We start from the raw sequence: 25225 nt of genomic DNA on the forward strand, positions 1-25225 counted from the left end.
AGACAGGAAAAAAGGGACAGACAGATCCCTGCAGTGTTTCCACGTTGTCAAAAGACCAAAGGCAGACACAAAATAAGAGATTCTAAAAAAGATAAAGAGGCTGAAATCAATGTCCCGAAAACGTAGCAAAGAATTCTAAATGGCCCAACTTAACTAACCTCAGCACTGCCGCATCAAGAATGGGGCAAATAGCACCTAGTGGATTTTTTTTAAATAAATAAATAATGATCCAGTTCCTACCACAGGCAATTATGATAAGACTGATTATAGGTTCTAACACCAAATAGTGTACAAATTATAATTTCTACTTGATTCAAACTGCTTCTTCTATAAAACCTGAATCTTTTTATTCTTAAGACAGATTTGTGGCATATGACCTAGTGATAAAATTTTCAACCCGTTTGTATTCAAAAAGTTCACCAGTGTGAGAGTTTATTACATCAACTATTGCTTTTTGGGAAACCCATGTGCCTTGTCACTCTCTTTCATAAGATTTCCTGTGGAAAATTCAATCCCTCATTCAGGAAAGGGCTGAACAAACGGTCTGATGGAAAACCTTCATACACTGCAACACAAGAAAATGAAAATGACTGTGAGCAGCCCGTGAAGCCGGCAGACACACACAGCGCACGGCTGTGTTCCCGCCTCGACTTTCTGTAACCAGCAGGGAAAAGGTGCATCTCAAGAAATAGACATAAACACTTTTCAGATCCTGAGAACACAATTTCCCTTTCAGGGTTTAGTGGGCTTCCATTTAATTCTATGAGAAGTGTTTAAAACAACAGAACAGCAGCTGAGATAGGGTTTAAAGTAACTTTTATGTCTTAGTGAAAATAAAGCCAGCTGATAGTTATCATTTTTACTTTATTTGATCTCACTCTCCTACTTTACCTCCCCAACCTCCTCCACAAAATGATGGTGAACAACCCCTCCTGGGTCAGAAGGCTAAGTAGAAAGTACCAATCACATGGAGGTGTGCTTTGTTGTTTTATTTTCCAAAAGAAACATGTTTCATTCATGTGATTTAATAATTAAGATCAAGAAACAAACTCTATTCAATAAATATTAGCCAACACATGTCGTCATAGCTGCTCATCAGGTTTGGCCCCAAGTTACAAACATTTACATGCACATCTGCCATGTGCTGTCATGGGACATGGTGAGTGGGGACAGGGTCTCTGCTCTCACAGGGCACACCGCCTGGTCGGGGAGGCAGTGTTCAATCATTACCGTTTCTTTTAATGTACTTACAAATTACGGGAAATGCTATTTAAAAAGAACAAAATGAGTCAATGAAAGTGAAAAATACAAGGACTGTATTTAGGCTGAGGGAAGACAGGGAACATCTTTGAAGAGCTGACACTCCACTGAGACCCAAAGGACAACTCTGGTGCTGCAGGTGAAGGGCAGGGACACACTGATAAAGGGCTGATATCCAGAATATACCCAAATCTCTTTAAACTCAACAAGAAGAATGAATAACCTGATTAAAAAATGAGCAAAATGCCTGAACACACACCTCATCATAGAAGAAACCTAGATGCCAAAGAAGTCTATGGAAACATGCCCCACAGCATCTGTCATCAAGGGGCTGCAGACTGAAACAGCGAGGTACCACTGCACACCTGTCAGAACTGCCAAAACGCAGAACACTGACAGCACCGAATGCTGGTGAGGACGTGGAGCGACAGGAATTCCCATGCATTGCTGGTGGGAATGTTAAATGGCCCAGATACTTTGGAAGACGGTCTGGCAATTTTTTACAAAACTAAACGTACTCCTACCATATGATCCGGCAACTGTGCCCCTTGGTGTTTACTCGACAAAATGGAAACTTATGTCCACACACAAATCTGCATACAGATGTTAATAGCAGCTTTATTCATAATCACCAGAGCTCAGAAGCAACTAAGCTGTTCTTCAGTAGGTGAATGGATAAATAAACTGTGGTCCAGCCAGAAAATGGACTATTATTTGGTGTTAAAATGAAATGAGTTATCAAGGCATGGAAAGACATGGAGGAACCTTAAATACATATTATTAAGTGAAAGAAGCCAATCTGGGAAGGTTCTGCAACTGTCTGATTCCAACTGTATGGTGTTCTGGGAAAGGCAAAAGCACAGAGACTAAAAGATCAGTGGCTGTCAGAGGCTAGAGGGGATGGAGCAATGAATGAGGTGCAGCATGGAGCATTTTTAGGGTCACTGAGACAGACTACTCTGTATGATGCTGTGACGGTGGATACATGTCATTGTACATCTGTCCAAACCCACAGAGTGCACACCACCAAGTGTAAACCCTAGTGTCAGGCATGGGATCTGGGTGATGATGACGTGTCAGTGTAGGTTCACCCATTGTCGCAAGTGCACGCTCTGGTGCAGGCGTCAATAGTGAGGAGGCTGTGGGGACAAACTGCAGTTCACACCCCCAATCCAGCCCCAGCCACCGCTGTTAATAAAGCTTTGTGGGTGTGTGGATTGTCCGGCTGCTCTGGCGTCTGAACAGCAGAGCTGAGCAGCTGCACCAGAGATCAGGAGGCTTGCAGACCCTGAAATATTCACTCCCAAGCCCTTGACAGAAAAAAGTCTGCTGAGCCCTGTTCTACACGAATCAGAATTCACCCTGATGAGACAGGACAGTAGGGCCCAAACCAGGCGTGGTTAATGGGACTGAAGCAATGTTTTAGTTCCAACACCTTTGCTGAAGTCCTGCAGGTCCAGCGACAGACTGTAACCAGGAAGCGTCTGTAGGAGGAGTCGGTAGCAGGCCTTCCAGCCAGGCTCCGGGATGCCGGGGGCCACGCGCTGCACGGGGGCCACCCGCTTGAAGAAGGCGGAATTGCATTGGAAGCCGATCAACTCATAGAGCTCAGAGAGGATGCTGCACTTCTGAATTCTCTCCTCGGAACGCTGAAGCACAGGGAGAAAAGCAACAAGCATCTGAACGAAACATGTAAGTGAAAAAAGACACGTAAAAAAGGTTTTCCCATAAAACAGAGACCCGATGACACAGGAAGGAAGAGGAAGGCTGACTTTGTACACTGACAGGACCGGATGCAGAAACGCAGGGAAGCAGCGCTGTGCAGACGCTCCAGACCCCCTCCGGGCCCCACCTCTCCGCGTTCAGCCTGTCCTTTTACTAGAAAGACATGTATTCCCTGAAACAGAGGAATCTGCTACCTACACATGAGACGCAGAGAAGGGAAGGAGCAAAAGGAAGGGAAACTAAAGGAACAACAGTTCATCTAGACCCTAGGCTTTGGGCGGGACTTTCACCAAACACACAACTTCTCAAAGCACAGAGCACACAGTGAGAGGCTGACAGAGTGACTGCGACTTCTGCTCCTTAAGCAGCAGCTACCTGCCAGCACACGCTGCGCCCCTTACTGAATCATTACAATCATCTCAGAAACGATTACTACCCCGGCTCACAGGCAAGGACACCTGAAACTCGGGGAGGAATTATTATCATCCTGGACAAAGTCCCGCGGCCCACAAGTGTCAGAGCCTCCAGCAGACCCTGGACTAAGATGCTCCGCTTCACCACGGGTCCTGAGCCTCAGGCTGAGGCCACGTCAGGTCTGCACGGGCCCAGAGCACAAGCCTGTGGGACAGGGAATGGTCCCACTCGAAGTGCCAGGCCAAGACCCTCAGGAACCTATGAAATGAAACCAAATCCCCAAACTCATTTCCAACCCACTGCCCTGTCCGGGAGGACTGCTCGGCACATCTGCGCTGTCACCTGTGCACAGGCTGAGCAAGGGGCCCAGACAGTGACGTGACGTCCCAGTGGAAGTGGCTCGGAGACCACTTCATCACAGGACAGACTCTCCCGGCTTCCAACGTTAACTCTCCATTCCATTTCCAACTGGAAAGTAAGTTTAGACTTGTTTTCCTCTCCTAGAAACAAAGAGAGTGGTAACATCAGCAGGAAACTCAAGACAGAGGAAGAGTCTCCTGGCCATCTGGAAGGATAGGCCGGGGAGGGAACAGAGACAGGGATCAGGAAGACCCGTGTTCCAGTCCAAAGTCTGCACGTCACTCGCTTTGACAGTTTCCTTATTAATACAGGGGATAAAATCTAATTATGATTCTTGGGAAAACTATATGAAATAACGTATGCCACTAGCATAGGTCTAAGATCCTCCATGAGTGTTCCAGAAATGGACGTGATCGTGGTTAGTTACTGTCTGCCAAGTCTTGGGTGCTAAGCCCACATCAGCCAGCCAGAGATGTGCCAGAGAATGCCTCACCAGCCAGCAGCCTTCTCCAACTTGGAAACTCACAGTGTCTGAAGAAGAGGCAGTGGTGGATGCTTTGGGACACTCTGGAGGTAGCACTCCAGTGATGACTTTAAAAAGCTGGGGAGAATTTAGGGGACCATAGAGTTCAAACACAGAAAACACATTCCATGTCTACCCACATTCATCTCTAGCCATGATGATTCAGAGAGGAAATACATATTCAAACTTACACCAATTTCCCACATAAGTGCATCAAAACAATTTGGGAAGAATGTAACTTGCTTCTCTAGATCACAAAGCGGGGATTACAAGGTTTGTACTGAGAGCCCTACTTGTAGAACTTCTGCTAACATAACTGGGTCCACTATCAGTTATCATAATTCGAAGAGAAGGATGGACAAGAACAAAGCCAAGCTATTACGCTCCAGTCTTTTTTTGGGTTACAATGTCACAGAGAAGACGGGCAGGTCAACAAGGAGCCACTCTGCCGTGATCACGGAGCCGGGGAACGGGATGGGCGGCAAGATGTACGACGCAGCCGCAGCTGTGCACGCGCTTCTAGGCAGGTACCCAAAGTCACCTCGACAAGGTGTCAAACGCTTGTGCCCACGTCATCATCACCTGACATGTATTAAAGAGAAATGAAAACCTATAAACGGCCAATACCCTTGGTGGGTACACCGTCCAAAGAGCAAAGTCATAGTTTGACAACTGGCCATCTCGGTTCCCTGGGATTCATTCTTGGAGAACCTTAAAAAACACTCCTCTGTCCTCAAGAAGGGCTGCCTACTTGCCCTATCTTTGGCTCAGGGATACAGCACGTTCACGTGGACTTTAATGTCTGCACAGATTTGACTGTCTTTTTCCAGGTTCACTTGTCCATTCTGAAGAGGCCTGAGTTAAGTCCATCTTCCGTAAGATCAATTTTCTCCAGTGACAACTCATCGAGCCTGCAATTAAAAGCCAACTGAACAGGACTGTCCTCAGCAAAAAATGTCACCCACCCTTCACTGCTTTCTTAATCTCCTCTCCTGGCTAATTGCAACAGACTAACACCTCCCTCTACCCAGCTCCCCAACTATGTCAAACAGAAAGTAAGGTCCATAAAAGAGGAGACAACTCCATAGTCACCTCTGAATTCCTAGCAAATAGTAATGACAATAAATAGAACTATGATTATGGCTTCTATCCTTTAAAACCTTTCTGGTTATTTAAATGAGACCTTGGAAGAGAGGTGTTTGGGTCCAGTATCTTGATCCAGAAGACTCTGGAGGCCTTTTTCGGAATGGCTGTCCACTGATTCATTCAAAACACAACTTCTCATTCCGGGAGGAGCTGTGATTTTCTGCCAGGAGTTTGTGGTCACTCTCATGCCAGAACAGCTTTAAACTATATCCTTATTTTGGATTTGTTATTTTTCCCCTCTTCCAACAAAATTCACTTTCCTTTCTTTCTTGCCTTGAGGAATGTTTTGTTTTTCTCTTTTTTTCTAATTCACCCTTTAGTAAAGCAGGCTTCTCAGGATGTGCTTGGCCTTACATAGGATCAGCCATCCAACTCCCAGTGTGAGAGGCCTGGGGCTCACCTCCTGCCCTCCTGTCAGGGCAACTGAAATTCAGCTCAGGAGCCAACCGGCCCCCCAGGGCTTCTAAGGCTCCCTTACCTCCCAGAATCCCTGCTTTCTGGTTTGTCTTGGCTTCTGAGGAGTTCCCCTCACTTTCTTGACAATTAACTTTGCAGCTTGAAAGATGAGGAAGGAAGGTTTTACTTCTTAATCAGCATTTTTAGGAACTTGTGTAGTGAAGGTTTTCACGAGTTTCTAGAACCCTCCATTGCCGAGACAGAAAACACACTAGGTATTTTCTAAATTTAGGCATCCTGTACATTTTTTCTTTTCTTTTGTTTTCTTAACTGCTAACAGACTTTTTTAATTAAAAAAAATAAAGGCCCCAAATAGGATAGAATCTTGAAGGGGCAAACAGAATTAAAGGGCAAAGACAGAAAAATGATAAGAACTCTACAAAGTTAATAGAATACATACACTATGGGTCAGATCAGCAATTCTCAGTAACAGCTAATTGAAACATGACCATGAGGTAAAACTTCTCTCCTGTCAGGAGATGGCCAACAGAAAATAGAATTAAAACAACAAACTAAAATTCTAAGTCTGGCGAGGTATAGAAGGCTACCAGATAAATGTGTCTTCTTCTGGAAAAGAGGGAGGCTCACCAGCTCTTTACTGTGGAGCCTGAGCCCAGGGGAGGACGGTGAAGTGAGCTCTGTAAGTACCCAATTAGCAAAGTGAGTGATGAATAAAGAGACGTGAGCTCTGATGACAGAGATGATACTACTATTCACTTGTCCTGTAAAGTACGTCTTCACGTTCAGGGATCAATACCTCGGCATCCTCAGGGATCGAGATTATAGGAAAATGCACAGCCCGGGTCCAGACCTCCTCTGCGAGCTCGTGACATTGCACTTAGATGTCTCAAGGGCACCTCCAACTCCACCTGCACAGAGCTGACTTTACGGTGCTCCTCCAATAGCCGTCCTGCCCAGGGCCCCTTGTCGGGGGGCAAGGTCTCCCTGCCTCTCCCACCTCAGGCCCATCACTCATAGATGTGCCTGCACCCCTCCTTCAGGGCTCAGATTTCCTCAGTCACCGAGTCCCACCACCCACACCTGTCCTACCAGGTACTCACTGGCACTCACTAAGCACTGACTCTGCGCTGGGGACCACGCTGCACACTGTACACATGTTATCACACTGGATCCCCACAACAGACCTGGGAAGTGGGTACACCACTGCTTCAATTGATTAGATAAATTGTTTCACTTCCTTGAGTGCGTCGTCCAAAGTGACAAGGCTACTGAGCCACAAACCTGGGACTGAAAACCACTTGAAAATTGAACACTGCTACACCTCGCAGCCACCCTACTCTGACTCATCACATCACCTCCTGCCGAGCCTACTAAATGTTTACAAGCATTCTACAAGCACAAAAGTGATCTACGAGAGCACCCCACTCCCCTACTTTAAATGTCAATGACGGTCCACTGCCCTTAGGAGAAAGCCCCGCCGGGCCTGAGCACAGACCAATGGCCAGCATCCGCGTTCCCTGAGTGGCCGCGCCGCCTCACCACCACGCAGCTCTACACGTGCCGTGTCCAGGACAAGGATGCTGACTCCATACAACCCGGGGCTCGTCTCACTCGAACAATGATCACCCTCTTCAGTGGTCACCCTCTTCAGTGGTCACCCTCTTCAATGCTGACTCTTAGAAAAATGTTTTCCCAGGATGAACCAATATCTTTTTCCTTCCAACTTCCAGTCATTGATAATGAGCTCCCCCCAAAAGAGAGAAGACCTAATCCTCAGTCTCTGTATCTGTAAAGTGTGAATAACAAGGAAATATGTGAGGGTTAAGAGAAATAATATTCATGTGAGTCTGAGGGACATTTCCCAACATACAGTAAGCACTCAATATGTGCTTACTTAATATTAATAAGAATAGATTCCATTCCAGCAAACTTAAATCAATGTTTTATGGCTTTGTCCAACAGACTACAGACAAACTGTTGGACGAACCCCTTTGAGCAGATCAGCACAAGCGTCCTGGGAGAGGTAAGCGCTGACTCCAGTTACAGCTACAGCCAACCAGCACAACGTGGTGGGGGCAGTTTGCTCAAACTGTTACATGTTGTTTGAGCATTTAGTTGTCGTTATTGAATAAAGACAGTTGTTCTTTAGTCAAAGCTCCTGAAACATAAATCTTCAAAGATTGATGCAAATTAGTTTTCAAGTACAACGCTCTCACTAGAAATTGTTTGAAAATGATAGTCTTAGCTCCTCTGCACATCAAAAGGGCATGTTCTTAATGTATCTGACTAAATACACTGAAAGGGTTGTTTAAAAGAAATTAAGATAGTGCCATCCTGAATAAGCTCTCAGTATCATCTGCCCTGTGCCCCACCCAAGGGTCTCATTTCTCACTTCCACATAGGTGTTCAGGTAGCTTAACCTGGGTCTTGGTTTCTTATAACACGCAGGAGGGAAGAGTTGTGGATAGATTTATGTGGCAAATATAAACCTAGTGTATTTGCTGTGTAGGAATCCTAGAAATAAACAAATTGATATAGAGTACCACCCTTAAGAAGCTCAGCCTTTCCATTTACAACAGCATTAAAAATAAAATGAGAGATACATTTAACAAAAATTTACAAGATTTGTACATTGAACAATTTGAAGTATCACCAAAAATAATTTAAAAGATCTACATATATGGAAGACATCCCATGTTCATGGAATGGTAGACAATATTGTTAAAAATGTTAAGACTCCCCAAAGTGATCTACAAATTCAATGGAATCCCTATCAGAATTCCAGCTGACTTCTTTGCAAAAATTGAAAAACTGATCCCAAATTTCATATGGAAATACAAGGGACACAGGTCAGCCAAAACATTCTTGGAAAAGAAGAGCAAAGTTGGAGGACTCAGTTTAAACTTTACTACAAATCTAAGGTACTCAAGTCATTATGGTACTGGCATAAGTTTGGATACATAAATCTATGAGACACAATAAAAAATCCAGGGGGGGGAAACTTACATTTAAGGTCAGTTTTCCACAAGGGTGCCAGCAACACTCCATTGAAAGAATAGTCTATTCAACATATGGTGCAGACACACCTGGGTATCTGCAGGCAAAAGAATGAATCTGGAATCTGGACGCTCCTATTATATATAACAAATAAAAATTAATTCAAAATGGATCACAGACAGAAACGTAAAAATTAACTTATAAGCTTTCTAAAAGAATACATAGTATAAATCTTTGTGGTCCTAGGATAGACTATGCTTTCCTAGATACAATACCAAGAGCACAAGTGATAAAAAAAAAAAAAAAAGGTAAACTGGACTTCATCAAACTTAAAACCATTTGTTACAAAGGATATCATCAAGAAAGTGAAATGAAAGGGGAAGTGGGTAGCTCAAGTGATAGAGTGAGTGCTTGGCAAAATAAATAAATAAATAAACAAACAAACAAACAAAAACACAAACCTAATTACCTCCCCTATAAAGAAATTGTTTTAATGTTTAAAAAAAGTAAAGTGAAACGACAATCTGAGGAAGAGGAGAAAAATTTTGCAAAGCTTATATCTAATAACAGACTAGTATCCAGGATATAAAACAAATGCTTACATCTGACCAATGCAAAGGTATTCGACCCAATTTTTAAACTTGCCTAGGATTTAAATAGATACACAATTGGCCAATAAGCATATGAAAAGATGCTCAGCATCACTAGCCAAATCAAAATCAAAATGAGATCTCATTTTACACCCAATAGGATGGTTATAATCAAAACATGGACAATAACAAGTGTCGGTCAGGAGGCAGAGAAATGGGAACGCTCAATACGCAGCCGTTGGAAAGGGGCAATGGTGCCGATTCTTTGGAAAAGTCTGGTGTTTCCTCAAAAGGTTAGAGTTATCATATGGTTCAGCAATTCTTCTCTTACATATAGTGTCATCCCTCAGTATACTCAGGGGGTTGGTTTCAGGAAACGCCCACCCTGGATTACATAATCCAAGGATGTTCGAGTCCCTTTACAATCAGCCATCTGGATCCATGAAGTGGAAACTACAGATATGGTGGGCCAACTGTACAGCCAACAGAATGAGAACATATTCTCACAAAAATTTGCACATCAATTTTAATAGCAGTATCATTCGGAGTAGCCAAAAGTTATAAACAATATCCATCCATCAATGAATGGATAAACAAAATTATCAGGAATAGTCCCAAAAACCTTTGGTCATTGAAACTTTGACAAAGGAGGTGAAAACATACAATGGAGTAAAGGCAGCCTCTTCAGCAAATGGTGTAGGGAACACTGGACAGCTGCATGTAAATCAATGAAGTTAGGCTACTCCCTCACAGCATAGACAAAAATAAATTCAAAATGGCTTAAAGACTTAAACATGTAGACAAGACACTATAAACCAGTTAGAAGAAATCATAGGCAAAACATCTGACATACATCTCAGCAATGTTCTCCTAGAACAGTCTACTCAAGCAATAGAAATACAAGCAAAAATATACAAATGGGATCTAATTAAACTTACAAGCTTTTGCACAGCAAAGGAAACAATAAGCAAAACAAAAAGACAACTTATGGAATGGGAGAAAATATTTGCAATAAATGAGACTGACAAGGGCTTAATTCCCAGAATTCATAAACAGCTTTTACACTTGATAAGAAAGAAAAACAAACAATTCAATCCAAAAGTGGGCAGAAGACGTAAACAAACATTTCTCTAATGAAAACCTACAAATGGCCAAAAGGCACATGAAAAAATGCTCAATATCATTATCAGAGAAATGCAAATCAAAACTACAATCAAGTATCACCTCACACCAGTGAGAATAGCCATCGTTCAAAAGTTCACAAACAATAAATCCTGGAGAGGCTGTGGAGAAAATGGAACCCTCCTCCACTGTGCTGGGAATGCAGTTTGGTGGAGCCATTGTGGAAAAGAGTATGGAGATTCCCCAAAAGACAAAAAATTGACTTCCCATATGACTCAGCAATCCCACTCCTGGGCATATACCCAGAAGGAACCCTAATTCAAAAAGACACCTGAACCCCAATGTTCACAGCAGCACTATTTACAATAGCCAAGACATGGAAACAACTTAAATGTCCACTGACAGATGACTGGATAAAGAGGTTGTAGTATATTTATACCATAGACTACTACTCAGCCATAAAAGATAATAAAATAATGCCATTTGCAGCAACATGAATGGATCTGGAGAATGTCATTCTAAGAGATGTAAGCCAGAAAGAGAAAGAAAAATACCATATGAGATCGCTCATATGTGGAATCTAAAACAAAACAAACAAAACAAAACAAATAAAGACAAACTTATCTACAGAACAGAAACAGGCACAGAGACATAGGAAGCAAACTATGGTTACCAGAGGGGAGAGGGTGTGGGAACGGATATATTGGGAGTTCAAGATTTGCAGATACTGACTATGTATAGAATAAACAGCAAGTTTATACTGTAGAGTACAGGGAAATATATTTAATATCTTACAGTAACTTATGTTGAAAAAGAATATGAAAATGAATACAGGTATGTTCCTATATAACTGAAGTGTTGTGCTGTAAACAAGAAACTGACGCAACATTATAAACTGAGTAGACTTCAATGAAATTATTTTAAAATAGACCGAAAACAAAAAAAAAAAAATAAAAGGTACTATTAAACCAAAAGAATAAATTACTGTTTCACGCTATTACATGGATGAACCTTGAAACAGTATGCTTAAATAAACCAGACACAAAAGGACAAATACTGCCCTTTTAGGTGAAGTGTGTCTAAGTGTTCATTGTAATACTCCTGTAAATTTTCCGGAAGTTTGAAGTCTATCAAAATAAAAATAAAGTGTATTATTCATTAAAAACATAAAACGATTCCTCACAGGAGGGCTTTAAATATTAAATGAAGAAATGCTTGTAAAGCTCCTGGAACAACACTTTGCATGTCCACAGTCACTGCTGTCACTGCCACTCAGAGGGTGGTGCCAGCGCTGATGAGAGCTGCCTCCACTCACTCCCCTGCAGAAAGGAGTGAGGGCCTGGGCTCTGACAGGCAGGGTGACCGTGAACCTGGCTCAGACACAACCACACCCCTGACTCTGCATTACCCAACTTTCTTATACAAACTGCTACATGTAACGTAAACACGCTAGAGGGATGTTTCTTACAACACAGGGAATGCAGCCAATGTTTTAAAATAACTATAAATGGAACATCTATTGTACACCTGAAACTTATATCATATTGTAAATCAGCTATACCTTTATAAAAAGTTAAAAATAATTTAAAAATCTTATCACTTTAATATTCAATTCAGTTTTTAAGTAACTACTAAACAGCTTAGAATGTATAAAAGCATTTAAGTGTGATAAGTTGTTTTACATATATATTTAATTTCAGCCTCCTGCTAAAAGGGAAATTAAACAATTTTTAAAACACAGCTTAACAACCATAACAACAAAAAGACAAAAGTGATAGTGAAGAGAAAATGGAGATTCAATACTTAAATGAAACCAGGGAGAGGTAAAGTCATAAAAATGGATGCCATGAAGTCAGGGTAAGTGTTAAAGGCCGACTAGAAATTCAGCTGTAAGATTCTTGGCAGGTAAAGCAAAAAGAAAAAGATGACGGGGCAGGTGGTAGAGCTCAGTGGTAGAGCGTGTGCTTAGCATGCACGGGGTCCTGGGTTCAAGCCCCAGGGTCTCCACTAACAGATAAATACACATAATTACCTAGCCCCCAAAAAGAGCCCCAAAGAAGAGAAAAACAGGAATTTCTTTCCTAAAAAACCTGATATTAAATTTAGATTAAATACTTAAAAAAAAAAAAAGGAACATAGAAAAAGATGAGTGACACAAGCGATAATGCCCGTGAGATAAATCTGCGGTGGCTGCTGGCAGGTCCCAATGTCCCATGTGCGAAAATCTGAAACATCCTTCTCACCACTCAGAGTCATCCTCAGCCCACCCCACCGCTCCCCTGTTAAATGCAGGAGCAGAGATAGGGCCCCGCCTTTGCTCTCTCTGTGTCATCACAGTGAGACAGGATGGAAGGGGTCAGAGCACAGCCATTCAAGGAAGGCCACAGCAATTAACACCAAAATGGTGAAGGATTCAACCCCCAATAGGCCTTGAGGCTCAGGAAGAAGAGATTAAACTTCTAGCAGATCTTGAGCTTCATTATACACCCACTGTAATAGTACCATGGTGAATAACACGCGCCCAGGCACCTTGGCAGTCCCAATTCTAGCCACAAAAGGACAAAGGGTGGGAAATGGCCAACTCCCTGGGAATTCCATCCCCTTGCCCTTAGGCTGGTCCTTCTACTTATTAGTATATGAAGCCACCAAGCCCATGAAAACCAGCAGCACAGCGCCGCCTCGCGGTCACCCCTCTCTCTCCCTCTTCGGAGAAGGCCCACACTCTGTCTGTGGGGTGTGTACCTACTTTTAATCTGAGCACCCTACCCCACACCTCGTGGCCTTTCTCTTGCCTTTCAATGCATCTCTCTGAATAAATCTACCTTTACTCAACAGTGGCTTGCTCTTGAATACTTTCCTGCATGAAGCCAAGGAACAACATGTGGCGGGGCACATCCCAGGGGCTCAACCAAAGCCTGAGACACAGCCCTTCTCATGCCCCAAGTGTTTTTTCTTGTATCAACGTGACTGGGTTTTGAAGGGAGCTCTCAGTCCCCAGTGAAGGGAGCTCTGAGTCCCCAGTGAAGGGTGCTCTGAGTCCCCAGTGAAGGGAGCTCTGAGGACCCAGCTAAGGGACAGAACAGCCCCAAGGGCTTGAATTGGAGGGCAGCCCCTCGCCCAGCAGGGGCCCTGGGGTCTGCCCAGTTCTCTGTGGTTCCCTGTTGTGACGACTTCCCAGCCAGAGAACATTCTCCCTAGGCTGACCCCACAAAACCCTTCTCTGCAAAATACAAGCACATCAGGTCACAGTCCTCTTGTTCAACCAGGAAATGTTCAGCCCACGTTTTCCTTCCACAGTAAAGAACCTAACTGTCCTCCATCCCATCCCACCACTTCTTTCTTTGTGAGAACTTTGCTCTCACCACACACCATCCTGAACGCAGGTGCCTTGCTGGCTGGGACCGAGATGTTTCAGTCTCACACAGCCTGCGTCCTTTCACTTTCCCCTTGCTACCTTAAAAAAGCCTTTCCTGAGTCTCCCACCCCTCTGATTCTGATCTTCACAAAGTGCTGGGTTTACAGTCACTATGTGCATACATTCCAGGTTTTGGCTATGTTTCCTTCGAAAGATCTTCATTAAGGAGCTGCATCAAGATGTTTAAAGAGGCTATTCTTACATCTGAGCGGAGGAGCCTGCATAAAATTTAAATGGCTTTGAAGAGAGAGTTAACCAGGGACAGAGAGTTCGCAGGTCCTAGTCAACAGTGTCATGAGACAAAATGTTCTTCAAAGGCTCAGAGTGGCTTCTGAACACGGGGTCGGCAGGGAGGAGGTGCCAGGCAGTGAGGGGGGTGAGTGACACAGGGTACGCTCCCCCAGCTGGGGAAGAATTGGATTTTGTTCTAGTTTTCCAAACAGTTTCTTACAACCTTTTTCTCTTATTGTCACATACCATTTCCTACGAATTAAGAAAATCAATGTCAGTCATTTGGGCCACTTGGGAGAAGCTACACGATGCCATTCACAGGGCTGGGACATGACAGCCACACCAGTCTAGGTTGAAAGACCAGTGGGGGTATTTCCAAGGTAATCACGGGCATGCAGCAAACTCCCCAGCTTCGATTACCTCATCTCAAACGTGAGGCCAATAAAACTACAGAGCAAAGTGCGTGATGATTGTGGCCGACATCTGTTTACTAGGTAAGTGCCCGTGACAGCTGCCGCTTAATGGGGAATGAGTATGATCAACGAGGCCCAGTCTACCTGGTCACACGCGCCAAGCCTTCCTGCCTTGGTGCAGGAGCAGAGCTTGTTTAGCTGAGATGAACGCCCCCAGAGCAGCCCCGACGGGAAAGCTCCCAGCTCTGCACGGTGAGACGTGTTCCTTTCTTCTCAGAGCTGACCACAGTTTGCAGTCATCTGTTTTTTATGTTTATCCCTTTTGTAACTGCCTCTCCGGAGTTTTTGCTCAAGCAGCACAGGGCCAGGGGTGTCTCGCTTCCTGCTGGGTATTCTGGGCTGGGTGACAGCCGACCCCACATCTGGCTCTGGTGCTGAACGGAGTGGGCAGAAGTCCCAGGGGCCCATGCTGAACTGAGGCCACAGCACCCAAAATTGTGGTCTGACTTTGGGCAAATTACAGTCTTCTTTACCCTGAGATTCCTCATCTGTCCATGAAAATAACTGCCCATGACACACAGAGTTACAAGTATTAAAGGAAATCACCAAATTCACAACCTATTCAAGGGGCTACCAGTGCATCCTCAATAGACACATGCTGCATTTACGGCTCTGACACACGCCAAGCGGGGCGGCCACACACAGTGAACACTGCTAAGTGTGTTAAGTGCCTCATGTGTGCTATAATACTCTTTACAACTTACAACAATCCCAGGAATAAACGAATATTATCATGCCCATTTCACAGATTCACCAACAGGTTAAGAGAGGTTACATTCTAGTCCAAGGACCTATGTTGAGGAAATGGCGACTTAAACCTGAATCTGGGCCCAGGCCTGGGCTCCATCTCTCTCCCATCCACCTGACCTCTTGCCTATGAAATCCACCTGTCCAATACACAAGTTTCCAGCCGGCCAGCTCTTAAATGCAATGTGTGCCACCGTTTATCAATGTTCATCAATTACCATAAACTGTTCTCAGAAACCACTACAGAAAAGAAAGGTGGACTCACGTCCCTGCCCACAAAGAAGAGGAATTCTGCCTTGCCTTCACCTGTAATGTGCAGAAACCCTTCCCTACACCACCAAATCCTTTTGTATGCTTCCTCCTTGTTTATGTTTGCACACGGCTTATTAATGTAGAAGGTACCTGCAGTAATTCCATCTCGGTTGCTTTCCAAGGTTGCAGATTATCCATAATCAGTCTGTGAACGAAAATAAAACAATGTGAGTGAAAATACTGCAACCGTAAACAAAGAATGCTGAAACCAAGTAACCAGCGGCTGCCGCCACCCCCCAGCCAGGACAGGCCTGCAGCCCAGCCTCTGCAGCCACTCACAATGGTGCCCTCTGAGCAGACTCAGAATAAGAAAGGACAGGATACTGGCCCTAGATAGCTAGGTGCTTGCCAAAGGAATGAATTCAATGACCCATATGTTTGTTTCCTCCCATACATAGAAAAGCACTAAATTCTTGAACTTGAGATACCTGGCTTTCTTTAGATAACAAGCAATCTTTTATTGTTCCAACTACCTGGTCTTTGTTGTAAAGCTCCTATATATCCTAGCTCCTCCCCTGCCTCTAGGGAGCAGTCCCTCAGAGCGATCTGAGAGGCTGTCATCCCGGCTCAAGCCCTCCCGCCAAATAAAACATAACTCTGAACTTTTAGGCTGAACGTTTATTTCAATCAAGTCCCAGAATTGACACAACTCATCAATTCTGTAATGGAACACACTGGATCAGGAACCAAAAGCATGTTCTAGTCCTGAAAAACTGTGGGTTCCTCTTTCTTCCTGTTATTATACAATCCCACCGGAACTCATTATTTTGCTGTCTGCTCGTCTGGCAACCAAACTCAGAGAAGAGTCAACTCAACAGAGCGCCGTGCTGGGGAGAATCCCCCGCAGCAGCACTGTGGGCTGCTTGCCCTCCCGCACGCTCTGCTGACCCCTAGTGTCCTCCGTGGAGACCAGGCCAACAGAGCTGTTCCCAACAGCTGCAAAGTCCCACAATTTAAATAAAAGCATTTTATTTCATACGATATGTTACGTATATACCCATCTCTGAAAACAGCTTTGCCAGAAGCCCAAATCTTCAACATTAATCTGCGAAGGCAAATCCGGTCCCCAAGGGAAAACAAGTCTTAAGACGATGCTAAGGCCTCCAAAGTCCTCTCCACGACCGTCAACCAAACTGCCTGCCGGTCTGCAGCTGCAGGTGGCTACATGTCTGCTTTTAAAGCACCCCCCTCCTGCCCTCGTGTGCTACAATGTCCCTCTACGCCCTCCCATGTCAGGGTAAGAGCAGCCGCTGCAGAACCTTGCAGGGCAGCACTGACAGGACTGGACAAAGAGGATCAGAGCTAAACTAAGCCTTCTGACGACACGAGCTTGTCACTCTGTCACTTTACAGATGAAGATATATAGAGAGAGAGGTGCGGTGATATTGCTCAAAGTCACACAGCTAATAAGTGGCAAAGTCTATAACTCTGCTCCTCCCTCCGGCGTGACGCCCCAGCTGGGACGCCCACAGGGTTCTCTCGTGCCTGCCTGACCAGTCCTTTACTGTCACTCATAACCCACCACAGGGTCTGACCCTAGCCTGCATTTTCAGCATCTTTTCCCTCCAGTCTCTCAGGACCAAGGCTGCTCTGGCCACTGTATGACTTCCGGCTCCCCAAACCCTCCGTGCTCAGGCTTGTCTTGCCTGTGCATCCGGCCCCCTTCTCAGAGGCTCTTCCTCCCCTGCAGGAACACGTTCCCACTCTCCACAGGGACACTCCCTCAGGGGAGCCCTCTTCTCGCCCTCAGCACGGCAGGTGTCCCAGGCCACATCCCGAGCTGCCCCATTAGGACTGTGGGTGCCCAGGTCTGCTAGTCAGACCAGCAGCCTCAGAGCCAGGGATTATGCCCGGGTCACCCTGCAAACCTACTGCCCGCCTCACAGACCGCAGCCAGCAGCTCACCTGGAAGTCACAGCAAGTGCCCCACCCAATCCAGAAGTCTCTTCATTTGCCAGCACCGCTGATGACTGGTTTCCAACCTTTGGTCAGTTTCGCACAAAACAGCAGCTTCCACTGTGAAGCGGGGGGTTTTCGCTTCTGCTCCCCACCCTTACTGGAAACGTCAAGGGAAACAAAAAGGCCTCTTCTCAACCCTTTTCTGATGACACCTTCCCACCCACAATACTCACATGCTCAAGAGCTTTGGGTCCACGTGATTTTGTTTCCCTTACGCTAAGTGGCTCAAAACACTGCGGGATTCTTTCTTTTTTGAGGGTATTTGTACTCAGTTTATCAGCTTTAATCTGTCTTTGTCTGTCTCTTCAGTATCCCTAGCAGATGCCTCTTCTTACTGCCTTCAGCAGCCTCCCTCCCAACATCTAGTCTAGGAAATCAACTGTGATGAGCGGCCCGGGGGCAGTCACAGAAGAGGAACTAAGGCACAGAGAGGCTGCATAATTTGCCCAAGAAGATCAGCTTCAACCCCCAACAGTGTGTGTCACGTCCCTCTCTTTAACTCTTATGCTAAACAAGCTAACTTTTTGTAGATTATGGTTATAAACAGATGAGGTATCAAAATACATTCAAGGACACATATCAAGTCTAAGATGTTCATTAACTCCACTATTTTGTTTCTATTTTTTATATTTATATTAAAAAAATTTAAGAACCTCTGCACTCAATATAGCAAAATGTTACTGGGCTTCAAATCCAGAATATAGAGCTGTTAAGTGTGTCATTACTCATACTTATTTGTACGTTCACAAGACAAAATGATTTGAAAGTCTCTCTCCCCTCTTCTTACTCACTACTGGCTCTCACCTGAGCTCCCAGACCACACATCTAACAGCCTTTCACTTTACCCACAGCTGAACTCATCACTTTTCCCCAGAACTCCCTCTGCAGCTTCCCCTCCTCAGAGCACAGCAGGACCATCATTTACCTCATTAATCCACCCAGAAACCTGGGCCTTACTCCATCCTACCTTCACAGACAGCATTCATCCTTTCCTTTTTACCATCTAAACATGCTTTCAATCTGTTCGCTTTTACCCACTGACCGTCACACCGCTCAAGTGGAAGCCACCAACACTGCTCACCTGGACTCACAAGTCTCCCAAGTGGCCCCACAGCCGCTCTCCCCTACTTGAGACAAATGGGATTGTGTCACTCCCGCGCTTGTAGGACTCTTTTCAAACCCACTGTTCTTAGAAGAAACTCCAAGTTCTTCACCTGATTAAGGTCTTTGCCGTGAAACTGTCAGCTCAGGGAGGGCAGGACCCGCCCTCTCCCCTCGGCCCCACCTTCTGGCAGAGCGGCAGCTTGGGAGGACCTGCTGAGCTACACCAGCCTGTATTCTAAACCTGGTCTTGAGTACTTAGTAAAGTGCTTCACTTATCCATCCAAATCCAATGTAGATTAGAAAGATTTTAGATGTTGAGCTAGAGTTTTGACTTGGGGATTTTGCACTAGCAACCTGCAAGTACATGTGCTAATGATTCTGTCTTCTTAAAACCACACCCAGATTTAAGTAGTATTTGTGGAATGTCTTCGGAGTAAAAGGGACTGTACTTTTACAGACTTTATGTTTTATAACATGAACAACCAGCACAGGGTCACAAATGGAACCGCCTCACAAGTGACAGAAGAAAGGTGAGAGGCATATAGCAACAGGTCACAAAGATGGTAAGAGCAAAGTTGTTTCTCCAACTCCCGAAAAAATTCCTAAAAGAACCGAAAACTCTGAATTTTGAAAGTAAAATACTATCATATAAAGAAATAAAAAAAATAATCCTCTTCATCAGGGTTTCAAGATCTGACTCCAGAATTTTTAGCATGCCATACTGAATCCTAGCACGGAAAAATCAGATGGACTAGTGGTGAGTAAGTTCCAGGAAAACTACAGAAATTCCTCCACTTGTAAAAGGACATACACTCACCTGTCGAAGGTGAATGTAAACCGCATTCTGGAGAATTTCGGAAGCTTCCAGGCTCCGCTTCTGGATGGCAAGGACATGGACAGCTTAGAAGCATGCTTCTAACTGAGTCACCGGCATTCTTACACTGTAGGGGGAAAAGGAGGACCTCAGGCAAGAGCAGAGATGTTCCTGTCGTGACTCGCAGGCCGTGCCTCGGGGACTCAGTGCCCTGCGGCAGCCCGGCCCCAGGCGAGGACCCGCAGCGTGGCCCTCCCAAGCAGGAGGGGCACTGTGCTTGAGAAAGCCCATCCCCGAAGGGGTCAAGAGGGGCTGGTGGGGTTGTGTGAACCTATAAATGCTCACAGAAATACACCTGCGTACATTCAAGTGATACAATTAACAGTAGCAGGCTATTTAACAAAATTTCAATTGTCAGTGGAAATTTTACCATTCCTTTCCGCTTGTCCCCTGCACTCTGAGGCAGGCTTAGGCTCTCTCACACCTGCAGCTCTGATGCAATAGTTGTGAAGTCATTTTACCTTGCTGTAAGTGTCTCCTCTCCCCGTGTCGCTGTGACTGTCGTCTCTTAAAACTGTCAGATGTCTTCCTGGATCTCTCCCTGAGTTCCTTGCTCCTGCGTCTCAGATCCTGAAATAAAGGACAAGTGAAGTCACATGACCAGAAAAGGCACTGTGGACTTGACCAAAGTCCTCAGTGACCCCCCAGGTGAATGCTGCCCACCACTTACCTTCGATTCTCAAGGTTCTGCCCAGGGTGACATCCAGACAGGAGAGTGTCCTGGGCCAATTAAAAGCTGTGTGGCTTGGGCGTGGGGACAGGTGCAGTAGCTGGTTCCGGAGCCGGGCCCCTCCCCACCTCTGCTCCTCTCTCTCCCGAGGCCCCGCTGCCAAGCCCCCAGGCACCCTGATCTTCTGTCCTTCTCTTCTACTCTACTCCAAGCCCTTTTCCTCTTCCTTTATTCCCTAATTTTCCCCAGCTAGAGTGATTTTTCAATCACAGTAACTGAAAAAAATTCCTGCCTCTAAAAAAGAGGTCTTCAGAGGTCAATGCCCATATGCTGGTTCCTGAAGAGAGCCCCTGATTAGGGGGACCCTCACTAACACTCAAGGGGTATCAGATATATTGCAGGGTCGACCACCCCCATCAAGACTTTGCTGTGACCCCAAGGCAAACAAAGCATCCCTGCTCACAAAAATGTACTTGGCCCAATAATCCGTTATTAAGAATCAAAAATAAAAAAATAATTGCTCATGTATCTTACTAAATTTATTTATGAGGTGGAAAAAGAAATTGTAATAGAAAAGAACAAATTTGACTCCATGTTATATGTGTCTCTTTGGCTTTAAACCTGTGCCCTGTTTTCTAGGCTCAGACTTGCTAACTCTGCACTTTTGTAAAAGAAAGTTGCTTTTAGCCTGAAATATCCAGGAGAGCCTATTCTCTGGGCTCTGATCTTTAAGGATGTTAGCTCTTCTGCACTTATGTAGAGATGGCAAGTTGCAAAATAGAGGATAACCTTAGTTTCTTTGGAGGTATTACAGGGGCACCATGAATTGATCCACATGGACAGCTGCAAGAACAAAGGATTCCAAGGACAAACAATTCGTACGGCAAGAAGTTTGCAACAACCAACCACACCCCCGCCCCTTTTTAGTATAAAAGGAGATGGAATTCTGACTTGGGGAAGACGGGTCTCCAGGTATCATTATGCCATCTTCTGGGTCTGCCAGCCTTTCATATAAAGTCACTATTCCTTGCTCCAACACCTCATCTCCTGATTTATTGGCCTGTCATGCAGCAAGCAGAACGAGTTCGGACTTGGTAACAAAATGACTGCATTGGAGTTAGTATGTCTCCACTGTTTCCTCATTTCCAATATGTCACAACCTATCAATTTTATATGCTGTTTAACAACACAACCAAAAAACCTATTATACGGAATTGATTCCACAGAAATAAAATTATTTCTACTCCTTCAAAACTTTTATTCTTTTCCATTTTATATTGTTTTGCTTATTGAAAAGGAAATAAAAGTCAAATCATCTTATTTCACGTATTTTTGTTATAGCTACATATTTTAAATACTACAGATTTAAATTGCAATTAAAATTGTTCATATAATAGTATAAAGATATATACACAACCAGTGCAGATTAGGAAAGGAGTGGATAAATGCACATCCAGTCTTTAACAAGCATATCCTGGAATATAAGCTCTATTATCCAGGGGTCCCCCACCCCTATTCTCACTGCTGAGTCCCTTAGTAATCAACTACCAAGGCACCAGCATAGAACCACGCGATCAGTATTTTAGGTACAAATGAGGGAATTAGCTCAATCAATTCTAAAACAAAAACCTTAAGATAAATACTGAACTTATTAACAGACAAAGAAAATTGGACACAAAAAAGTACAGTTTCTTCCCCAAGGTCACAAAGCTAATAACTGGTAAAGGCAAGATTTGCACTCATCTGCCTGATTTTAAAAACTGAGGTGGAAATCCCCTTCGAATGTGGAGGGTCCAGCAGCACAGCCTGTCACCCTATCTTTGTTCAGATCTAGCCTTAGACAGCCTGAGACAGCACCCCATTCCTATGGAAATCGAGGGCAAACGATAACAATAAGGTTTTTATATCCAGTAGTTTCTTAGGTCTCATTTATATAAAGTGTCAGCAGGTCAGCAGAAAAACTCTGGGAAATATGAGTGGGTCCAGAGCTTTTTGCTGATTAGAAACTCAGTCTATTAGGACAGAGTGACCTTCCCATGAGAGGCCACATGCACATAAACTAAAGGCAGCTGAGCAATGAAAACTAGCAAGACCCTGGAACTCAAACAAGAGGGATCCCTGCCATCCCCCACCCAATTGCCTCTTCACCCGCGTGGACACGATGGCAGAAGACCCAGGTTGTTTTCCATGTTACACTATCATGGATCCTCACGCATAAAAAGTTACGACTCTATGCTGTCTTATGTCCTTTCCAACTCAAATATGATGACACCAATATTTCAGCAGAATGTCTATGTCTCCACTTCCTCTCTTCTATTAGGAGAATATATCAATGGCCACAAAGCAGAAATCCAATTAAAAATACCATGGACGAAGCCTGGTGAAAGTCTGCGTAAGAGACTTTGCTCTCACGCTCAGTGAATGAAAACTCAGAAAAAGTGGTCCTTCTCCCTCAGCAAGTGGGAGGTAGCCTGATTGTGTGTGTGTGTGTGTGTGTGTGTGTGTGTGTGCGCGCGCGCGCACGCGCGCGTGTGTGTAAATCAAATACAATGAATTCTGGGACGTGTACAGACTTTTTTTATGTTACTGTCATTTCATGAGAATGAGCAAACCTTTAAAGTAATTTGAATCTAGTGTTCTGAGAGAGTCTCAGGGACTTTTTGTGGTGGAGGGGAAAGGGGAAAGGAAAGGAGGAAAGAAGTAAATGAAGCAAAGGTGTAAGAATACTGCTAGGGAAACGCAAGACATTAATTTTGTTCCCACTTGCATCGCACACAAATTAGGGACTGGCTTTCCCCCATGTCTTGTCAAGCACTGAGTTGCAGAAGAAGAGGCGACAGCCCATTTCTCACTGAGCTTGTGACTGTACGTGGCATGTTATAGACACAAATCATTTACTCTGATCAAACACTCTAGCAGCAGGCCGTAATTCTCCTATTTTCAGAGACAAGAAAACAGGAGTTCAAAGAGGGCATCTAATTGACAAAAGTCAGAGGACCAGTAAAAAAGAGAGGATGAGTTCAAACTCAGATCTGAATGGAGAGTCTGCTCTTCCCTCTCCCAGGACTGGAAAATCCTTAACACACAGGATCCCCAGCTCCCCTGCAGTGTTCTTGGCACCAAGCATTTCCCATGGCGATGGTCTCCAGTTCTCACAGACACAGTGCTCTGTGCAGCCAATGACCTCCATCGGACCTTGATCATCTACCTCCCACGCCCACCGGGCTTCACAATAAAGGCAGGAAAGCTGGCTTTCAAGTGCAGACAAAGCCTCCCCTGGTCTAACCTGGGCTCTTCTGTGGCTTCTCCAGCCTAAAGGCAGCCATGAAATTGCTCACAGTTTGCACATGAGCCACACTACCTCTCTCCATCTGTCTCCACACGTGTTCTACTTAGCTATGACCATTTTGATAATCTTGGAAACAAATTTTGAAAAACAGAAAAGAAAGGATTCTGGAACAAGTACTTAATACTTACAATTTTAAATGACAAGTTTCAAAGTGAATATTTACAAACCGAATCTGCCTTCCTATGTGTCAGTTTAAACAGTTAAAAAATATAATAGCAAAAAATTCTCACTTACAAAATTAACAAAAACATCAACAATAAACTGGAATAAACTCAAAAATAATGCCCATGTTGTACATGAAGAAACTACAGGAATGTACTGAGGGGTAAAGTAAGAGGTGTGAATGTAGAGACATCAACATATTGTATGGAGGAAAGCAGTTTTGTAAAGATGTATGTTTTCCTAAAGATAATTCAAAAATTACAAAAAAAATCCCATGGAAACTCTTATCTGATTTTTTTTTAACTTGAGCAAAGAATTTTAGAATTCTTCAGGAATAATAAAGTCATAATACTAGCCAAGAAAATTTGGGAAGGAAGAAAACAAAAAAAATCACACTGTCAGTTATTAAATAAATTTTTACAATATGTAAGATATAGATCTGGAGTAAGAAAGTAAGATTGACAAAAATAAACCATGGGCTCAAAAAGAGACTCTAGTGTACATAAGTATTTTGTACAGGTGGGATTTCAAATCAAAGAGCAAAGTATGAATTCAATAATTGTCCTGGGACAATCAGAGAATCACCTGGAAAGAACAAATTCTATTCCAGTCATAATGACCACAAGAAAAATTACAGATAGGGATGTAAATATTAGAAAGTACTAATAACAGCAAATACAAATCTTTGCTCATATTAATTCAACTTCTCCTCACTATAACAAGTACTATTTTCATCTCCATCTTAGAGATTAAAAAAACCTACAGAAGAGATTTATACCATTATAAGATAGTATTTCTAAGAAAAATACCAAAGGTAAAACCCAAAAAGAAGACATTTACTATCTTAAGAATATTTTGAGCCACAACAAAAATAAACCTACTGAACAAAATGAAAGGCAGGAAATTACAAGGAAAAGCTCTGTGATACATGTTGATGAAGACAAGGGGTTAATGTTCATAACATACAAATAGCTGTCACAAAGCAACAAGAAGCTCCCACACATAAAAGTGTGCAATGGACAAAAGGGATCATTCACTTTTTAAAAGTCAGATGGGTAATGGGTGAAAAATGCTCAATACCTCACTGGTCATCAAGTGCAAACTAAAACAATGAAAAAGCACTTTTGCTCATCATATTGGCAAATATTTTTAAAAGATATTCTAGCTAGTGTCCATCTGTGAGAGAACAAACTGTGAGCAACATTTTGGAGGACGACATGTCAATGGATATGTAAACTCTGAAAAACGTGTGTACACACAGACTCAACTCCACTTTTAGGAATCGTTTCGTTTAGAAAAAAAAATCAGTTCAAAAAGATGTACTCATCAGGGCATTTACACAGCACTGTTTACAATGATGGGAAGAAAAGCTGAA

General features: G+C 43.8%; 1 protein-coding gene across 1 annotated transcript; it reads right to left on the bottom strand.

The window, feature by feature from the left end:
• Positions 1-348: 348 nt before the first annotated feature.
• Positions 349-20390, bottom strand: LOC140694591 (trafficking protein particle complex subunit 9-like). Its single transcript, XM_072957758.1, has 5 exons — positions 20131-20390; positions 19613-19736; positions 15823-15877; positions 2696-2909; positions 349-565 (listed from the first exon to the last, which is right to left on the bottom strand). The coding sequence occupies exons 2-5, from the start codon at positions 19687-19689 to the stop codon at positions 486-488; spliced, it is 426 nt and encodes a 141-aa protein (XP_072813859.1). The 5' UTR covers positions 19690-19736; positions 20131-20390; the 3' UTR covers positions 349-485.
• Between the last annotated feature and the right edge of the window lie 4835 nt (positions 20391-25225).

The sequence above is a fragment of the Vicugna pacos genome, unplaced genomic scaffold (assembly GCF_048564905.1).
Source record: "Vicugna pacos unplaced genomic scaffold, VicPac4 scaffold_65, whole genome shotgun sequence".
In the NCBI taxonomy this organism is placed as follows: Eukaryota; Metazoa; Chordata; class Mammalia; order Artiodactyla; family Camelidae; genus Vicugna; species Vicugna pacos.